Source organism: Carcharhinus amblyrhynchos, chromosome 14 (genome assembly GCF_965287045.1).
Source record: "Carcharhinus amblyrhynchos chromosome 14, sCarAmb.v2.hapA, whole genome shotgun sequence".
Lineage (NCBI taxonomy): Eukaryota > Metazoa > Chordata > Chondrichthyes > Carcharhiniformes > Carcharhinidae > Carcharhinus > Carcharhinus amblyrhynchos.
The window spans coordinates 57,312,883-57,331,540 of record NC_137337.1 but is presented as its reverse complement, the minus strand read 5'-3'; the positions used below and the strand labels follow the sequence as shown (position 1 = coordinate 57,331,540).

At 41.2% G+C, this 18,658-nt stretch overlaps 1 protein-coding gene across 1 annotated transcript in view; it reads right to left on the bottom strand.

The window, feature by feature from the left end:
* Positions 1–18,658, bottom strand: part of LOC145352698 (stAR-related lipid transfer protein 9-like) — a 300,938-nt gene that overhangs the window by 92,712 nt on the left and 189,568 nt on the right. Inside the window, exons 14-17 of the mRNA XM_080202937.1 lie at positions 17,638–17,715; positions 16,181–16,255; positions 8,597–8,776; positions 4,502–4,553 (exon numbers count right to left, since the gene is read on the bottom strand). Coding sequence (XP_080059063.1) covers positions 4,502–4,553; positions 8,597–8,776; positions 16,181–16,255; positions 17,638–17,715 — 385 coding nt within the window. The remainder of the gene's footprint in view (positions 1–4,501; positions 4,554–8,596; positions 8,777–16,180; positions 16,256–17,637; positions 17,716–18,658) is intronic.

Here is an 18,658-nt window from a genome sequence, read left to right as displayed (position 1 = left end):
TGTCAGCTCAAGGAGCAAAGTTAACAGCAGTAGCCTATGTAGTGAGGCACCAAGATAAATCCCTACCACCCCTATATATTCAGACTCGATGTGTATATGTAATAGAGGCAAGTTATTCTGTCAGGCTGTGAGAAGGAAAGGATTTTGCATCAGCAGACAGAAAGCTGTTGCCATTTGGCCCATACTAAAGAAAATTTTTATGACTGTCACTTCAGCCAATAGCCAACATGGAATAATCAAGGTTAAGATATGGGCTAAGGAAAATGGGAAAGCAGACTTTCTGCCAAAAGGAGAAGCAAGACTGTTAGGTGAAGGATGGGATCTGAGGGAAACTTCTGGTGTACAAATAGCAGCAGTAAAGGTGTCACAGAAGACTTAAGGAAGCTCAAAGGAAGCTAAAGTTAATCCAACAAAAACCGCCAGATAAATGGCCCATAGAATATAAAAGGAAAACAAAATGATAAGAATAAAAGCAGGATTGATTTAAGAATGGGCTATATTAGGGTGGCACCATAGCAAAGTGGTTAGCACTACTGCTTCACAGCTCCAGGGACCTGGGTTCGATTCCCGGTTTGGGTCACTGTCTATGTGGAATTTGCATATTCTCCTCGTGTCTGCGTGGGTTTCCTCCAGGTGCTCCAGTTTCCTCCCACAGTCCAAAGATGTGCAGGTTAGGTTGATTGACCTTGCTAAAAGAAATTGCCCTTAGTGTCCTGAGATACGTAGGTTAGAGGGATTAGTGGATAAATATGTAGGGGTATGGGGGTAGGGCCTGTGTGGGATTGTGGTCGGTGCAGACTTGATGGGTCGAATGGCCTCCCTCTGTACTGTAGGGATTCTACTCTATGATTCTATGTGTAATTTCTACACAGGATGGAAACCAGAATCATATGTATTGGCGTTAAGGCTTTGAACCCACCAAAACCGAATTAAACAATTATGCTGGTGGCTCGGTAAGGGCAAAGGCATAAAACATTATGGAGAAAACTGTCTTGTGTGCACTCAAAATAATCCAGACCAAATGCAAACAAGGCAGAATTGAGACACACTCGACCAGTGGCAGGACCCTGAACTAATCTACAAATTGATTATGCAGTCAATTATCAGCCTGCAAAAAACATCCCAGTCACAATATACATCATCAGCAAATAGATTTGGGCCTTTCCTATGAAAACCAAAACCACAGCCACCTTTGCAGCAAATCTTCACAGGATGGGGATTATTTAGGAGTATAGACTTGGACCAAAGGTCACACTTTACTGCCCAACTAATGCTGTCAGCAATGAAGATTGTGAGGAATACAACAGAAATTCCATATAGCCTATCATCTGCAATCCAGCAATATTGTAGAAAGAATGATCACAGCTTTGATGACTATGCTAAGCAAAATAGTACAGCAGAACAGTACAAGCTGGGGCAGTGTTACCTTATGTCGTAATGATAGTGCAAAACATTGCATCCAATTCTACTGGATTTACATCCCATGAAGTAATGATGGGAGGAAGATGTGAGGATTGAGTTCTTATTAGGAATAGATTTACCAGAATCACAACTAGAAGCCATCAATCACGAGATCGATGTAAAATAACTGGTAAAAACTTTACATGCACTACAGTTAGCAGTAGCTTTGAAATTGGAGAATGGGCAACAGCAAAGGAAAGTTTATTTTTATGGAGTGACAGAAGTACGGATAGGAGAGCTAGTAATGGTGAGAATACAACAGAGAGTTTTCTGGCCCTAAAATTTGCAGGACCATACAGCATTGTGGACAAAGCTAGTCCATCAGTACACACAGCCCTGCTACACAATGGACGAAGTAAGTGGTATCACATCAATCAGTTAAAACTATACAAGGGATCACATGGAAAACAGGCAGGATTCCACAAAGAATGTCACTCAGGAATAGTTCAGTTGGATGCTTTGATGATGCAGAAGTTCGGGAAAACTCAAGTGGAAGTGCAATGGGTTTCTAGTTGTGAAAAGAGATAAAGATGAGGAGGATGGTGAGGAAGACATGGGGATGTCAGAGGAGGAATGGAAAGCCATTGCAGGGTTGTTAGCCAGAGGGGATAAGGAAGTATTTGATGGCCCCACAGATGAGGACGACTTTGAGGGTTTTTAACTGATAGAACTGCTACTGCCTTGATCTGCCCCAACTTAAGGGAGTAACCTCATGAAGTGGCTCGTGATTTTCAGACTCTTGTGCCAGACAATCTGGACCGCTAGAGCCAGCCAAACAATTGTCTACAATAGGACAAGTGATAAGAGGCACTAACTATGGGCCATTCAGCAGGATGGACCCAGGAGATAATTAATTAACAGTACAATGTTACTGATAGAATTTCAGTGGCAGAGAAGAAAGGAGAATAAATGGCTTACAACCGTTCAATGTAGGAGAACCCAGAAAGAGAGAGAGAGATTGGGACCAACTCTCCAGAAGATTGCCTGATGAGGGACTTTGCGAAAGCGCACCCCTGCACCAGGCTGATCAACCTGAGGACAGATGGGTAATATCACAAACTAAAACTATTCTTCTGTGTGTACGAAATTGTAGTATTTTATCAATAAGTTGCTTTTAGTGCAGTAAAGCACTGCGACTGTTTAAACTGAAATTTGTTTCACAAACCTGTTACTCAATACCAGTCGAAAGTGTGGGACATGCTATTGGACACAGGTCAATACCTGTACCAATTCTTTGCAGCCTCTTTGTATTCTCCCAATACTCTCTCTTTCCCATCTTACTTTTTCTCTTTAGCAAATTCAGATATATTTGAACCTCTCATCTAAGGTATAAATATAAATTGTAAATTGTGGAGGCCCAAGCATTGATTTTTTTTGGTACTCTGTTAGTTATAGTGTACCAATATGAAAATGGTCTGTTTGCTCCCACTCTCTGTTTTGTGTTAGTGACCCCAGTTGTTGGTTCATGCTAATATATTATCCTCAAATCCGAACTGTGTGTGATAACCACGTGTGCCACCTTATCCTGACACAGACGAATGTGAGACACAATATATAATGCAGTTTGCTAACCTCAGCTTCTGTTACCTGATATTGTTCTTAGTAGATGCAAACAATTACCTGGATTGCTAAACTTCATGTTCTGTTCTTCAAGGTTCAACTTTTAGCATTAGTTCCTTTGTACTGGTTAAAAATAAGATATTTAAGAACTTCTGCTCCTATAATTTCTTGGGTTAACTGAAGTTCAACAATTGTATAAGGAAGGTATGAGTGATCATGGCCCAGCGTGTAATCCATTTAAGATACAGATAATCTATTACTGGGCATAAAGTATATGGCCCATTCATTCTGATAATTGGCAGTGGGGGTTTTGAGAATAGAACTTTAGTCCAAAGGAACCTATTGGGCTTGAATATTGTGAGATTAGTTGGTTAAAACAAAAAGGTGGAAGAAACTTACTGGCTTAAATGTTTGCAATAGATCAAACCTTATATAGCAGTTGATAGGGCGAAGTCGAGCCACTAAAACAAATACATTTTGTCCATGCATCTTCATAAATACTACTTCAATTTAAATTTTCTTGAAGTGGAAGTCTCTCTCTATCTCTACCCACCCACCCATCTTCCTCCAAAAAAAAATTATGTTGCATGAAACAGAAAAATCGGAGTTTGCAAACAAAATGAACTTGTATAAATGATTCTGCCATAATGTGTTGCTGCAGGGGAAGGCAGTTCAGCAACTGAGGTCAAGCCAGGGGTTTGCACGTTAAATTATAGAATCATAAAATGTGGGGTGGGGATGAGCTGAAGAGCTGGAAATACAAACAAAGAATGGTTAAGTGAAAACCTGTAAGGATTTATAGTTAAATAGTGTGCTATGAAACTAGTTCAATGTAATGTAACATTGAAGGTGACACTGTTGTAAAGAAGAATGAACATGATCTCCAAAGTTGGGATGTAACCTCTAGTTGACTGAATATGGTCTTATTAACCTGCAACTGGAAATAAGGGCACAAATTGAGTTTGCTTTCACTTTATAGTTGTTTCATAGAATCATAGAACCCTACAGTGCAGAAAGAGGCCCTTCGGCCCATCGAGTCTGCACCAAACATAATCCCACCCAGGCCCTACCCCCATATCCCTACATAATATACCCACTAATGCCTCTAACCTACGCATCCCTGGACACTAACGGGCAATTTCTTAGTATGGCCAATCAACCTAACACGCACATCTTTGGACTGTGGGAGGAAACCGGAGTACCCGGAGGAAGCCCATGCAGACACGGGGAGAACGTGCAAACTCCACACAGACAGACAGTGACCCGAGCTGGGAACTGAACCCAGGACTCTGGAGCTGTGAAGCAGCACTGCTAACCACTGTGCTACTCTGTCGTTTACTATTTCAGCTATGCTCTGAACCTCAACATGAACATAGACCAACAAATATTGAATCCATGTTGTAGCAATGTAATTACACACAGCACAAGTGAAAAAAGTCATTACAATAACTCTCAGATAAACCCATTTTTGTACACTTACCGATGTCTTGTTCTGTCTCAGCGCCAATTCCCCCAATCTTTGTTGTTCCTTCCTAAAATCATGAAGACGTTGAAATTAACCGCATATCCTCATCAAGCAAAAAAAACTCTCAGAATTGCATCAGAGGGAGAAGAATCCAAAGTATAAATGTGTATAATGGTAAATGTATATAAACAACAAGCTTGAGAGAAAGTACAATATTGGAGTGTCAATCTTAAATGTTTAACATTAAACTTTCATTTCAAGTCAGGTTATATTTTCATTGAAATATCAAAGTCCCAATACATTAAATATGAAAATAATTTCTATCTTTTCTTGAGAGCTTCATAAAGAGCATTCAGAAAGTTAAAAATTCAATTCAAAAGACACACCAGTTGACACAGGAAGGACTTCTTCATTACTAAGCACATCACAACAGATGGGAAAGACAAAATAACCAACAAGATTATGGGTCTCATAGCTCTGCTCGTTCCAAAGGTATCTTTCTAAACATTTTTGAGAGTGAGGGGATGATTCATTAAATAGCAAAGAACCATAGCTGGGTGTTATTTATGTTTTTAGTAGTAGTCACATTCTGGATGGTGAAAATTACAATTTTGAATATATTTTCTGAAAGGGCAATGGAAACAGGTTCAATGGTAGTTTTCAAGAAAGGATTTGGATGTTTCCATGAATAGGAAACAATAATTGCAGAGTATGGGGAATACATGGGGAACAGGACTAATCAGATAGCCCTTTCAAAGTTAGTATGGGCCTAGTGGGCTGAATAGCATTCTTCTGAGCCATTTGCATAAAACACCATGAATATGAAAATAATAAAATGAAATAAAAGCCAAATAGTCTGATGATTTGGAAATATATCCTCCAGAGATCATCCATGCTGTTTCCAGATGTTGAATAACTCACAACTCTGCAGGCAAGGGTAGGGCAGTTGGGAAATTGCTTGTAATGCAGGAAACCAGCAGATTTGGGCAGGGACCCTTAGGCATACAGATGTTCAAATGTTAATATAGCTGCAGTCAATTGTTTTTACAGAGAAAAATAACTTCTGAAGTTATCACTGCAATCACTTTAATTTTAATTGGCACAACACATAGAAGGACAAATGATTAGTAATGGTTTCCTTACTTACAGCTCAGGAGGTCCAACAGATAAAGAAGTCAAACAGAAGAGAAAAAGAAATATAATTCAAAGAGGGGAAAATGTGGTGGGTAACACTGTCTTCTCTTTAAAAGTATTGATTTATTATCTATAGCTTCTGACCTCTCTTCATTGCAGCCTTTCTCCTTTTCTATGTTTTAACAATATTACAATGGTCGTAGTTCTTCTGATCTTCATTCTATCTAAATTTCAAATATACAAGAGTGTACTGAAACCAAAACCAACTGCGCAATCTTGTACTTAAACTCATTGGGTGGAATTCTCCCAAAAAAATTCTAAGTGCCGAATTTGCGTAAAAACTGGAGTAAATCCCGCTGCTTTTTTCAAACTGAATCTCCCACACAGAGTGATCTCGTGTAAATTGTGATAAAATGCTGGGGTCTATTCCCTCTGGAGAGACCGAGACGATAGCGCTGAGCGGGCCACTGCGCATGCGCCAATCTGTCAGCACAGAGATCAGCACATGCGCAGTAGACCAACACTGCTGGCCTCCCGATCGCTGGCCAGCTCAATCGCTGCTTCGCCCTGCAACCTCACAATGCTACCCTGACCCCCCCCCACGCTCTGATCGTTGGCTAGCAGGCCCCGAGACTGCAATGAATCACCTGATGAAGGAGCAGAACTCCATAAGCTCCTGATAACAAATAAACCTGTTGGACTTTAGCCTGGTGTTGTGAGACATCTTGTGGTTTCTTCATCAAGGTCCATCACTCTATTCTCCAGAATGAAACTGACCAGGGTCAAGGCAGAGGCTATCAATCAGTACTTAATATACTTTCTATTACTTATATGTGGTCCAACCTCTGTGGTTTGCACAAAGTTAGAGACAGCCTGCTCATTCCTCTGTTCTGAAACATGAAATGCAACTGGAAGATATTCCCTGGGCTTTGGCCCTGCCAAAGACTGCCTCACCTGTACTTGTGCACATCAGATTTGGTCGTGTATAACACAGTGTGCAGCTCTGGCTGAGGATATACCATATCCATGAGAGGAAGCAAGGGTGGTGAAGTGGGGTTGCCTTGAAAAGAGGCATCCTCCCTGCCATCAGCCCATTCGGAAACCGCTTGGCTGCACAACAGTGTGGTGTTCAACTCAAAATGATGCTTTTCTTGATGAGCTGTAAACTGAGTGTGTGTTGGCCATCGGGCATGGGCCAGCATGCATTGGTGGCCTACCTTCCTCAGCCAATCTTTCAATGGAGCTGGTCACCAGCAAAATGCTTGACACATTACAGCACTCATACCAGATGTGGACTCCTCAATTTTCTGCGCTAGAGCGTGCATTTAGAAATTCTGGTAGAAGCTCACACATTGTTGGTCCACAATTACTCAGTTGGGTATGATTCCTGCCCAACTGTGCAAAGCTTGGAATGTCCTGCAACCTGACAAGGATCCTCCACTGTTATAATCTCTTGTCTTATCTAGCTGTCAGGCTGGATCCATAGAGATGTGTATATCTACACGAACAGAGGGTGCACACAGTGCATCCTCAGAGTGCTGCTCCTCCTCCAAAAACTCACTGGCATCCTCCATACCCTCTCCACTGGTACTCGTCAGAGGCCTATAGGAGATGAAAGACATGAGCTGGTGCTAAACGTAGGTGAAATTGGTTCTAAGATAGCATAGTGCAGATCGGGACTACTGATTGACATTGATTTAACACCAGGGACAGTTCAGTGCCATGTGGCAGCGTGATATCTAATGCTGTCACCAGAACTTTTGGCCACTGCCACCTCTCCATTGGTGATGGTTTGTACAGGTGTCACCCTGTAACGTACAGGCCTTCCTTCTCCATTGATGTTAAGATAGCCATGGCTGAAGGTCTATCCCAGTTCTCAGATTTGCCCTGGTGTGGTGGGCTCTCTTCTCCTACAAATAGAAGTGCAAAGATTTAGGAATGCAAGGAGAGAACTGATTGGTGAGGATGGAGAGTAAACATTTGAGGGAGGTGACTGTGATGAATAGGAACAAGATGGCAATAGGATGAGGGTGACGGTGAGAATTTTCTGTTGAGAATGAGATTTGAGGAGGAAGCTGGAGAGGAAGTAATGTGCATGACAGCAAGGTCAGAGAAGTGTTAAGCAGGGCGAGGCTTGGGAGGTAAGAAATTGCCAAATGAGATTTGGAGGTCACTCACTTTGTCGGACACTGAGGTGATTAAGCTTTTCCCAGCACTGGATTCAGGTCTTTGAGATTGCTAATCACCTCTGCAACCTCTAGCTGATTGGCCTCCTCCAGCAGTCATTAAGGAAGAGGGCTTCTCTGTGTTCACACTGTAAGAATCATTGCCCCCAAAGACAAGTCAGGGAATTGGAGAGGCAGTGGGATGGTACATTTGCATGTCTTCCCTCCGTTCCTCAGCTCCTTTCTCACTCCCACTGTTATTCCATATACAGTAATACCTGCTGCCATTGAGCAAAGCTTGCCAAGGTCCCTTTAACAAGAGATCCTTCAATGTTTTTGTAGATGCATATCCTGCTCACCGTCTGTGTTGGCATAGTAAGTAACGTACTACAATTAGGGGCTGTTTATCAAATCTGTACCTCTTTTTTTCAGTCCTCTCAATCCAGCTGGTGTGCCTCACTATGAACTTTAGCCCGTCACTGTCAAGATCTCTGTGGAAATGCACTGAAAGGTTTCTGGACAGAATGATAAGACATGATCCTCAATTCTACAATCATTCACAGCTGGAAAAATTATGGAGTGGTTCCAAGAGACAGGGCAGCACAAATTCGTACCAGAAAATAGAAAGGCTCCACCTGCACCTCCTTCTACCTGATCTACAGTAGCATAAGCAATAGAAGCAGATAATCCACCAATTAGAAGGTCTCATACAGAAATCTTTGAGAGAAAGAAAAATATCACTAGGGTGAATATGTAATGTTAAGGAATTAAATCAACAGTAAATCAATTCAAAACAGGTCTGAAATCTTACCCTAAGATGGTAGAGAGCAACACCTGTACTTAATATATCCTCATCCATTGCTATTAAATGAGGTAACATGGAGGCAACAATCACCCCTGCCTTCTGTCTGTTTATGTCCACATTGTATTCCTCCATAATTGTTTTTGTGTCTTTCCATCGGTCTGTCCAATCTTTGGTAAACTGGTCTACCTGAAAATGACCACGAGAATTCAGTCATCAGTGTTTAATCTAAGCCACATCGAACAAAGGTTACAAACAGCATTATTTAGGTACCTTTATACAACAAATTGTAATAAATAAGCAAACATTCAGACAATCTGATTGCCCCTTCATTGCCTTAACATATTAATCATGGTTCAATGTTAAGAGTCACCTAGACACCCATGGTAAAGAAGGAGACCATTCAGCTCAATGATTGCATGCTTCCATAAAGCAGTCCACTCAGTCCCGTTTTCCTGCTTGACTCCCACAGCCCTGCAAGTTTATTTCCTTCAAATGCCAATCCAATTTCCTTTGAAATCACTGATTATCATTGCCTACGAAAGTGTTGTAAACAACGATGTTGAGATCATTCACACAATGTATAAAAATGCTTTTTCACTTGTTTCCCCTGCTCAAATGGTAAACCTGCGTCCCCCCCGTCCTCGTGTCACCAAGTCACGGGAATAGTTTTTCTTGTCTACCTTAACTAAACATGGCATAATCTTATAAAGCACTATCAAATCTCCCCTCAATCTTCGTTGCTCCAAGGAGAACAATCCAGCTTCTTCAACCTAAGTTTGTTGCTAAAATGTCCCATTCCTGGAATCATTCTAGTAAATTTCCCCTGTACTCCCTCAAAAATATTCACATCCAAAACTGGATGCAATACCCTCGGTCCTAACCAAACCTATATACAGTGTAAGATCCCTGCTTTTGTAGTCAATGCCTCTATTTATGAATCACAAAATTCTCTATGCTTTGCTAACCATTCTCTCAATGTGTCGTGCCATATTAAAATATCAATATACACCTAGATCCCTTCATTCTTTAGAACTGTGTCATTAAATCTATATTGCCACTCCCTATTCCTTCCAGCAAAATGCTTTGCCTCAGTTTTGTGTATTAAATTCCATCTGCCACTTGTTAGTCTGTTCTGCTATCCTACCTATGTTTGTTGCAGTCAATTAGTAGCCTCCTCACATTTGCCACTCTAAGCTTGATACCATTGACAAATTTGGAAATTTTACTTGCATTCCAATAGCCATCTTATTTATATATAGCAAAAAAAGCAGCAAACGCAGAACTTACCCCTGGGGGATATCACTGACTACAATGCTCTAGTCTGAAAAATAACCATTTACCATGACTCTCTCTTTTCTGTCCTAAGTTAATTTTTCATCCAATTTGACACAGATCACCTTATTTCGTGGGCCTCAATTTGTTAACCAGTTTTTAAATGGAACTTTGTCAAATGCTTTCTCAAATCCATAAGAACAATATCCATTCTATTTCCTTCGTCAACCTATTCTGTTATTTCATCAAAAAATTCAATTAGATTAATCAAACACAATTTGCCTCCTACAAACAGCGCTGACTCTCAGTCAACTCAAACTTCTCCAAGTGCCTGTTGATTATTTCCCCTGATTGTGAATTCCAAAATATTACTCACCACTAATGTTAAACCAACATGCTAGGGCCATCCTTACCTCCTTGAATAAGAAATAGCATTTGCCACTCATCATTCAAAAGATAATGGCAAGCCCTTCTGTTATCTCCATTCCAACATCCTAGGATGCAAGCTACCTGGACAATGTGATGTATCCACTCTCAGTACACCAAACTCTCCACTACCTCTTCCCTCTCAATTTCACCCCATCCATTACATCCACTATCATCACCAATACAAAATACACATCAGGTATTTTGCCCTTCGTCTCTAAGCATGTATCAATGTCTTTGTGCCTAATACGGTCCGCTCCATCTCTTACTTCCAGCTCACAATTTATACTCGTGGTAGTAGATGTCTGAGTTCCCTTTTACAATGACTGTCATTCTGTTCTCATATTCTTTCTTTGCCCGTCTTATTTTCCTCTTCATTTTTCCTTCCAATGCATTGTATTAGAGTGGTCCTCACTTGAAGATTTCAATTGACATGCATCATGCACAATTTCTTTTTCGTTTCATTGTATTCTTTATCTCACGCCTTCCATGAAGCCCTGATTTTACTTCTTCTACTTTTCACCTTTGTTGCAATTTTTTGGCCTGATTCTGAAGCATCTCTGGTTTAAAGATTGCTCCCTGCTATAGTTTTTTTTCCTGTCAGTGTTTGGTTCCATTTTACCATGGTTACATCCCCTGTCATCCCATTAAAATAGCCCACTCCAATTTATCTGTTTCTCTTTAGTTTGTTCCTTGCTCTGCTGTATTACTTGTCCAAACACTAATATATAAAGATTACTCTGATCCAAGTGTTCTCCCACATACCTGTGGTCCACCTGCCCACCTCATCATGCAATACCAGATTCAACAATGCCTCTTTTCTAGTTGACTCGAAAACACAGGCTGCGATTTACTGGCCCAGTTCATCACAGGCACAAATCCCATAATGGCTACTAATTGTTGCGAGTGCTCAGAAATGGGATTCGTGCCAGCAAGATCTTAGTTTGGGACTTTCCCTGCTCCCACTATTGATACGATCAGGTTCATGGCTTTCTGATTTCTGTACATTTTAATAAATTAACTTCTACTTACCGGCCTTGACACTGTAACATCCGCACACACTTTATCTTCCTAACTAGTCGGCATGATATCGTGCCGGCACAAATCAGTCTTGATAACCACGCCAAAGGTGCACTGTGAGGTATAGCCCCGGGTGGTGCTGGATTTGGCTGGGCAACTGGGGCAGTGCCATGGGTGGACCATTTGGGAGCCCCATATGTGTTCCATATGTGTGTGTGTGTGTGCGCGCGCGTGCATGTATGCGTGAAGGTGGGGAGCAACCTAATCCTAGGGGGCAGGCGGGCTTGCCCTGATGCTTGTGGGGACAGGTTAGAGTGGAGCCTGCAAAGGAGCTGGCGGTGGTGCCAGTGATGAGGATGGGCAACCGCCTTAATGTCTGTGAGGGGGAAGAGATGGGGAACCTGAAAGTCCTCACTCTCCATGATAATTTCTCCTGTCTCTCTTTCTAACGTCCCATCATTTACTTTAACTATTCTCCTCCTTTTATATACTTGTAAAATCTTTTAAGATCTGTTTTTAAATTCCTGGCTAAATACCTTTACCCCCAGTTGGTTCCACGACATACTGCTCCAGGAATCTGTCACAAAAACACTCGACAAACTCATCTTCCAGGCCATCTTTTCCCCATTGATTAGTTCAGTTGTGAAGAAAGATGTTTTTTTTTACATTTTTGGGGTTTATCCTGTTATTCTGTGAAGCAACTGTGAGTTGGGGGCAGAGTGTGCTAGTGGCACGCTGTGAGCTACAGCCCCTGAGTGGTGTGCAACTTGGCTGGGCACTGCCCACCAGGGGCAGTGCCAAGAGTGGACCCTCTGGGAACCCCATATATATATTTATGTACGTGTGTGTGTGTGTGTGTGCGTGTGTGCGTGCGTGTGTACGCGTGCGTGTACAAAATTTAATTAAGCTGGGGGTTGAGTGTCCTTAAGGGGGAGGGGAACCAGCCCCGAGTCGTGGTCCATGTAGACACCCATGACATAGGTAGGAAAAGGGACAGGGATATAAGACAGAAATTCAGGGAGTTAGGGTGGAAGCTTAGGGCTAAAACAAACAGAGTTGTTATCTCTGATTTGTTACCCGTGCCACTGGATAGCCTGGAGAAGAATAGAGAGAGAACATTTGAACTCGTGGCTAAAGGGATGGTGCAGGAGGGAGGGTTTCAGATACTTGGACAATTGGGGCTCATTCTGGGGTAGGTGGGACCTCTACAAGAGGGATGGTCTGCACCTGAACCAGAGGGGTACCAATATCTTGGGGGGAATACTTGCCAATGCTATTTGGGGGGGTTTAAACTGATTCAGAGGGGGGATGGGAACCTGAATTGTAGCTCCAATGTACAGGAGGATGAGAATAGGGAGCTCATGGATAAGGTTTCTAGGTCACAGCAGAGTAGTGGCAGGCGGGAGGGTGGTTTGAAGTATGTGAGGAGCATATGTAATAAGGTGGATGAACTTGCAGCCTGGATTGGTACCTGGGACTTCGATGTTGTAGCCATTTCGGAGACATGGATAGAGCAGGGACAGGAATGGTTGTTGCAGGTTCTAGGGTTTAGATGTTTCAGTCAGAGCAGAGAAGGTGGTAAAAGAGGGGAAGGCGTGGCATTGTTAGTCAAGGACAGTATAATGGTGGCAGAAAGGACGTTTGATGTGGACCTGTCTATTGAGGTAGTATGGGCTGAGATTAGAAACAGGAAAGGAGAGATCACCCTGCTGGGAGTTTTTTATAGGCCTCCAAAAAGTTCTAGAGATGTCGAGGAAAGGATTGCAAAGATGATCCTGGATAGGTGCGGAAGTAACAGGGTAGTTGTTATGGGGGACTTTAACTTTACAAATATTGATTGGAAAAGCTATAGTTCAAGCACGTTAGAGGGGTCAGTTTTTGTCCAGTGTGTGCAGGAAGGTTTCATGACACAGTATGCAGAAAGGCCAACAAAAGGTGAGGCCACATTGGATTTGATACTGGGTAATGAACCAGACCAGGTGTTAGACTTGGAGGTAGGTGAGCACTTTGGTGATAGTGACCACAATTCGGTTACATTTACCTTAGTGATGGAAAGGGATAGGCATATACCGAAGGGCAGAAGTTATAGCTGGGGGAAAGGTAATTATGAGGCAATTAGGTGAGATTTAGGATACATAGGTTGGAGTAGGAAATTGCTGGGGCTGGGAACAACTGAACTGTGGAGCTTGTTCAAGGAGCAGCTACTGTGAGTCCTTGATAAATATGTACCTGTCAGGCAGGGAGGAAGTGATCGAGCGAGGGAACCGTGGTGTACTAAGGAAGTTGAATCTCTGGTGAAGAGGAAGAAGGAGGCTTATGTAAAGATGAGACATGAAGGCTCAGTTAGGGCACTGGAGAGTTACAAATTAGCCAGGAAGGAGCTAAAGAGAGAGTTAAAGAAAGAGCTAGAAGAGGTCATGAGAAGACTTTGGCAGGTAGGATCAAGGAGAACGCTAAAGCTTTCTATAGGTATGTCAGGAATAAAAGATTGATTAGGGCAAGATTATTGCCAGTCAGGGACAGTAGTGGGAAGTTGTGCGTGGAGCCTGAAGAGATAGGAGAGGCACTAAATGAATATATTTCGTCAGTATTCGCGCAGGAAAAAGTCAATGTCGTCGAGGAGAATACTGAGATACAGGCTTTTAGACTAGACGGGATTGAGGTACATAAGGAGGAGGCGTTAGCAATTCTTGAGAGTATGAAAATAGATAAGTCCTCTGGGCCGGATGGGATTTATCCTAGGGTTCCCTGGGAGGCTAGGGAGGAGACTGCAGAGCCTTTGGCTTTGATCTTCATGTCGTCATTGGCTACAGGTATAGTGCCAGAAGACTGGAGGATAGCAAATGTTGTCCCCTTGTTCAAGAAGGGGAGTAGAGACCATCCTGGAAATTACAGACCGTTGAGCCTTACTTCCGTTGTGGGCAAAGTTTTGGAAAGAATTATAAGAGATAGGATTTGTAATCATCTAGAGGGAAATAAATTGATTAGAGTTAGTCAACATGGTTTTGTGAAGGGTAGGCCATGCCTCACAAACCTTATCATGATGGCTAACACAAGGGGACATAACTTTAAATTGAGGGGTGATAATTATAGGACGGATGTCAGAGGTAGGTTCTTTACTCAGAGGGTAGTAAGGGCGTGGAATGCCCTGCCTGCAGCAGTTGTGGACTCACCAACTTTAAGGGCGTTCAAATGGTCAGTGGATAGGCATATGGATAACACTGGAATAGTTTACGTTAGATTGGTTCCACTGGTTGGCGCAACATCGAGGGCCGAAGGGCCTGTAATGCGCTGTAATGTTCTATGTTCTATGTTCTACAAGGGTTAGGACAAGAAAAGATACAAAGTTTGAGGTCATGTTCCAACAACGCAAGAACATCTCCTTTCCTGCTGCCATTAGACTTTTGAATGGCCTTTCCTTGCACTAAGTTGATCTTTCTCTACACTTTAGCTATGATTGTAACACAACGTTCTGCACCCTCTCCTTTCCTTCTCTGTGAACGGCATGCTTTGTCTGTATAGAGCGCAAGAGACAGTAATTTTCACTGTGTATTAATACATGTGACAATAATAAATCAAATCAAGTCAAACATTAAAGAAGTCAAAGTGTGAAAGGCATGCACTGGAATTTTCAATAAATAATTAAGCCATAGGTAGAAATCAGGAGATAGTGAAGGTTTGGATTTTTAGCTGTTAAATTTCAAAGGATAGTAAAAAAAGGTTTACAGCTTGTAAAGGGTAATAAATAAGTAAGGCAAGGTTATTCAATTTTATTTTAGCCAAAAGTGAGAATAATAGGAAGAACATGAAATATTTTGTAGTCTGGGAAAATAAGAAGGGCTAAGAACAATGTACTCAAATATGAAAGAGGCTGAATAATACTTATGGAGAGCAGTGTTTGGGAATGATTATGAGAGATTTCCTAAAATGATGGCCTGTGCTGAAAAAGAGCTTTGAAGAGGCAAGGTGAGGCAGATTTCCAGCCAACCCAGAAAAGTGTCTGTTTTTCAGAAAGGAGTGTTTTGTTTTGAAGTTTCTTAAATTTCCAAAGCAGAGTGGGAGTGCGAGAGAAGTCCTGTGACACAACTTCCCTACAGCAACAGTGAGCTTGCCTTGTGGTAATATTACTGGAATTTTTATAGTTAAGTATCTATAAGGGATGATTGTCTAAAGGGGTGTTTATTTATGAATCAACCAAGTGGGAAGTCTTTTTGAGGGAATGTTCTGTAAGATTAATTTTAACTGTGCAAATGGTGTTAAGTTTTCTTTTCTTTGTTAATAAATGTTTAAATTTAGTGTGTAGAATACGAACAGTATTATTGGAATTTGTGGCTTCTGAATTCAGTAAATGTATCTTCTCATTAGTAAAATAAAAAAGCGTTGCAATGCATAGCATAAGTTTACCTTTGGGATTTGGTTTGCATGGCAATTGGCATCTGCCGGATCATAATTCAACCTATTGTCAGTTTTAAGTCCCCACAAACATTATATTGCCCTTGTTAAAAGCACCAATGATTTCTTGTTTAATACTCTGTCCAAAGGAATAATCACTGCGAGGAGGTTGATAAACTACTCCCAGCAGTGTTTTCTGATTCTTCCCATTCCTAATCTCTACACATATTGATTCTATTTCCTGATTTTCTGAGCCAAGATCCTTTCTCACTTACGTCATCCTTTATTATCAGGACTGCCCTTCCTCCTCTTCTATTCTATCTGTCTTTCTAGAATGTTGTGTACCCCGGAATTTTTTTCTCAACCTTAGTTACCTTGTAATTATGTCAATATAATGGTGATTAGATCTAAAGCATTTGTCTCTATTTATGCCACTAATTTACATGCCCTATTTTGTTTTATACAAAGAATAGAACAAACCTTGAGTTCATTTTGAAGTAGTATTTCTGTTAGGCTTCCATCTTTCTCATCACTTAGAGAAGGACTGGAGTTTCGCTGCAAAATAGCATCATAGATTATCTTAGCTTTCATGCTAAATTGATTGAATGAGCAATCCATGTGCACAACTAACAGGATCATGGTTGCCACAGTTGTTGTTGAATGTTGATATGAAGCTACTGAAGAACATCGCAACTGTGCTTGAGTAGTGAAATAAGGTCCTAGCAAAATTTAGCAGAATCATTCAGGAACATTCCAGCAATCATTTTGGTTGCTTTATTTAACACAATTGCAATCAATCAGGAGCTTTGAAACAAGCCTGTTATCTGCCTTTCTGATGAGCATAAAAAAAGTTACTTATTGTCCAACAATACAATTAGATGAACCTAGATCTATCCTCTAAGTTTACCATTGAAAAATATTTACACAGGACATTTTCTGCACTTAAATTTGCCCAATTTTTCTCTCCCTCACACAAAACCAACTTTAACTCTTAACTGTTGGTTTGATTTAAGTTGCCCTTCACCCACCCATTTCCCTGAATCAAAAGATTTGAGTGAAGACCTATTCCAGGGCACCAAATCTACGTTATCACTTCACCGTTGTCGTGAAGGCACCATCTCCAAGATTAGGTGAGTGCGAATAACTACATGGCACTATTCAAGAAAGGACAAGGGTATTCTCTTTGAAACTGTCAACCAATATTACCAAGATCACTTATGTAACTACTGTGTGCTTGTTGTGCACAAACTGGTGACTTATTTACCTACAGAACAACTGTGACTATACTTCAAAAGTATTTCACTGTCCATAAAGCATCTTAATACACTCTGATGATGTTAAAGTTACTTTATAAATGGAAGCCCTCTCTTTTTCCTTTCAGGATTATTGTTTTTATGCAGATTGTCAACTGCAAGGAAAGCTGAACCCACACTGCCAATAACAATGTACCCTGTTGGTTAAAAAGCCCCCTAAATTATAAAAAGGAGGGAAAGAGTAGCATTTTTCCTACCCTTAATAAGAGATGAAAAGCTAAGAAAACTGACCAAGTTGCTGGTATTGTGAAGCATTTTTGTAAAAACATTTTATTGTCTTAAAGGTGTGATGTGAATGCAAGTCATTGCTTATCCTAACTAAGGGTAATGCTCAGAGCACCAGATTACTCTGCATCTGATTCATTGTCAAAAATTGTGAAGGGTGTTACTTATTTATCCACATTTCCCAAAACTCATACATTAATCTTCAGGGGAAATAAACACTGATATTTAATTAATATGTTTTTAAAAGACTTTAATCAAACTATGGACAAGAGAGTCCTTGAAATACAAAAACAAAATCCTGGATCTTTAACATGGTAAAGAATAATAACATGGAGTTATTGTATTTAATATATAACTTATTATTTCCTCTATGACTTTAGAGATGAATGCATCACCTACCAATTCAAAATTCATGAGCATGGCTTTTAATCGGTCAATCTCCTCGCGAAGTTCCCGAATCAACTTCACATTAGCATCCTGAAATGGGATAAGGGGATTCTCAAGACATTGAAATGATGTCCAGTACAATTACAAAATATATTTTACATATACCATATACAAAGTAATTCCAATTTGGAGACACAGTAATTTCATTTAAGATTGCCACTGCAAATATTCTCATTTTTTTAAAAACAGACTCTCACTACTGTGCCATTTCACTGGTGCTGCTAAAATGCTCAGAGAATCCTACAATCCTCCAATTTTGGATACTTATGCATCCCTGATTTAAATCACTCCACCAATGGTTTCAGCTACTTTCGATCTTAGGTCTGGTATTCTCGCCCCGAATCTCTCAGCCTTTCACTTTGCCTGTAATCTGAAAATCTACCTCATTGGCCAAATTTTTGGTCACCTGCCCTACAATCTAATTATGTGGCTCGATAATAAATGTTGTCCATTGAAATGTTGGGAATCAAGTAGATAAGGTTGTTAAGAAGGCATACGGTGACTTGGCGTTTATTGGTAGGGGGATTGAATTTAGGAGTCGCAGCGTCATGTTGCAACTGTACACAACTCTGGTGCAGCCGCACTTGGAGTACTGTGTGCAGTTCTGGTCCCCACATTACAGGAAGGATGTGGAGGCTTTGGAGAGGGTGCAGAGGAGGTTTACCAGGATGTTGCCTGGTATGGAGGGGAGGTCCTATGAGGAGAGGCTGAGGGATTTGGGGTTGTTTTCGTTGGAAAGAAGGCGGCTAAGAGGGGATCTTATTGAAACATATAAGATGATTAGAGGTTTAGATAGGGTGGATAGTGATAGCCTTTTTCCTCTGATGGAGAAATCTAGCACGAGGTGGCATGGCTTTAAATTAAGGGGGGGTAGTTATAGGACGGATGTCAGGGGTAGGTTCTTTACCCAGAGGGTGGTGAGGGATTGGAATGCCCTGCCTGCTGCAGTTGTAAATGCACCTAGTTTGGGGGC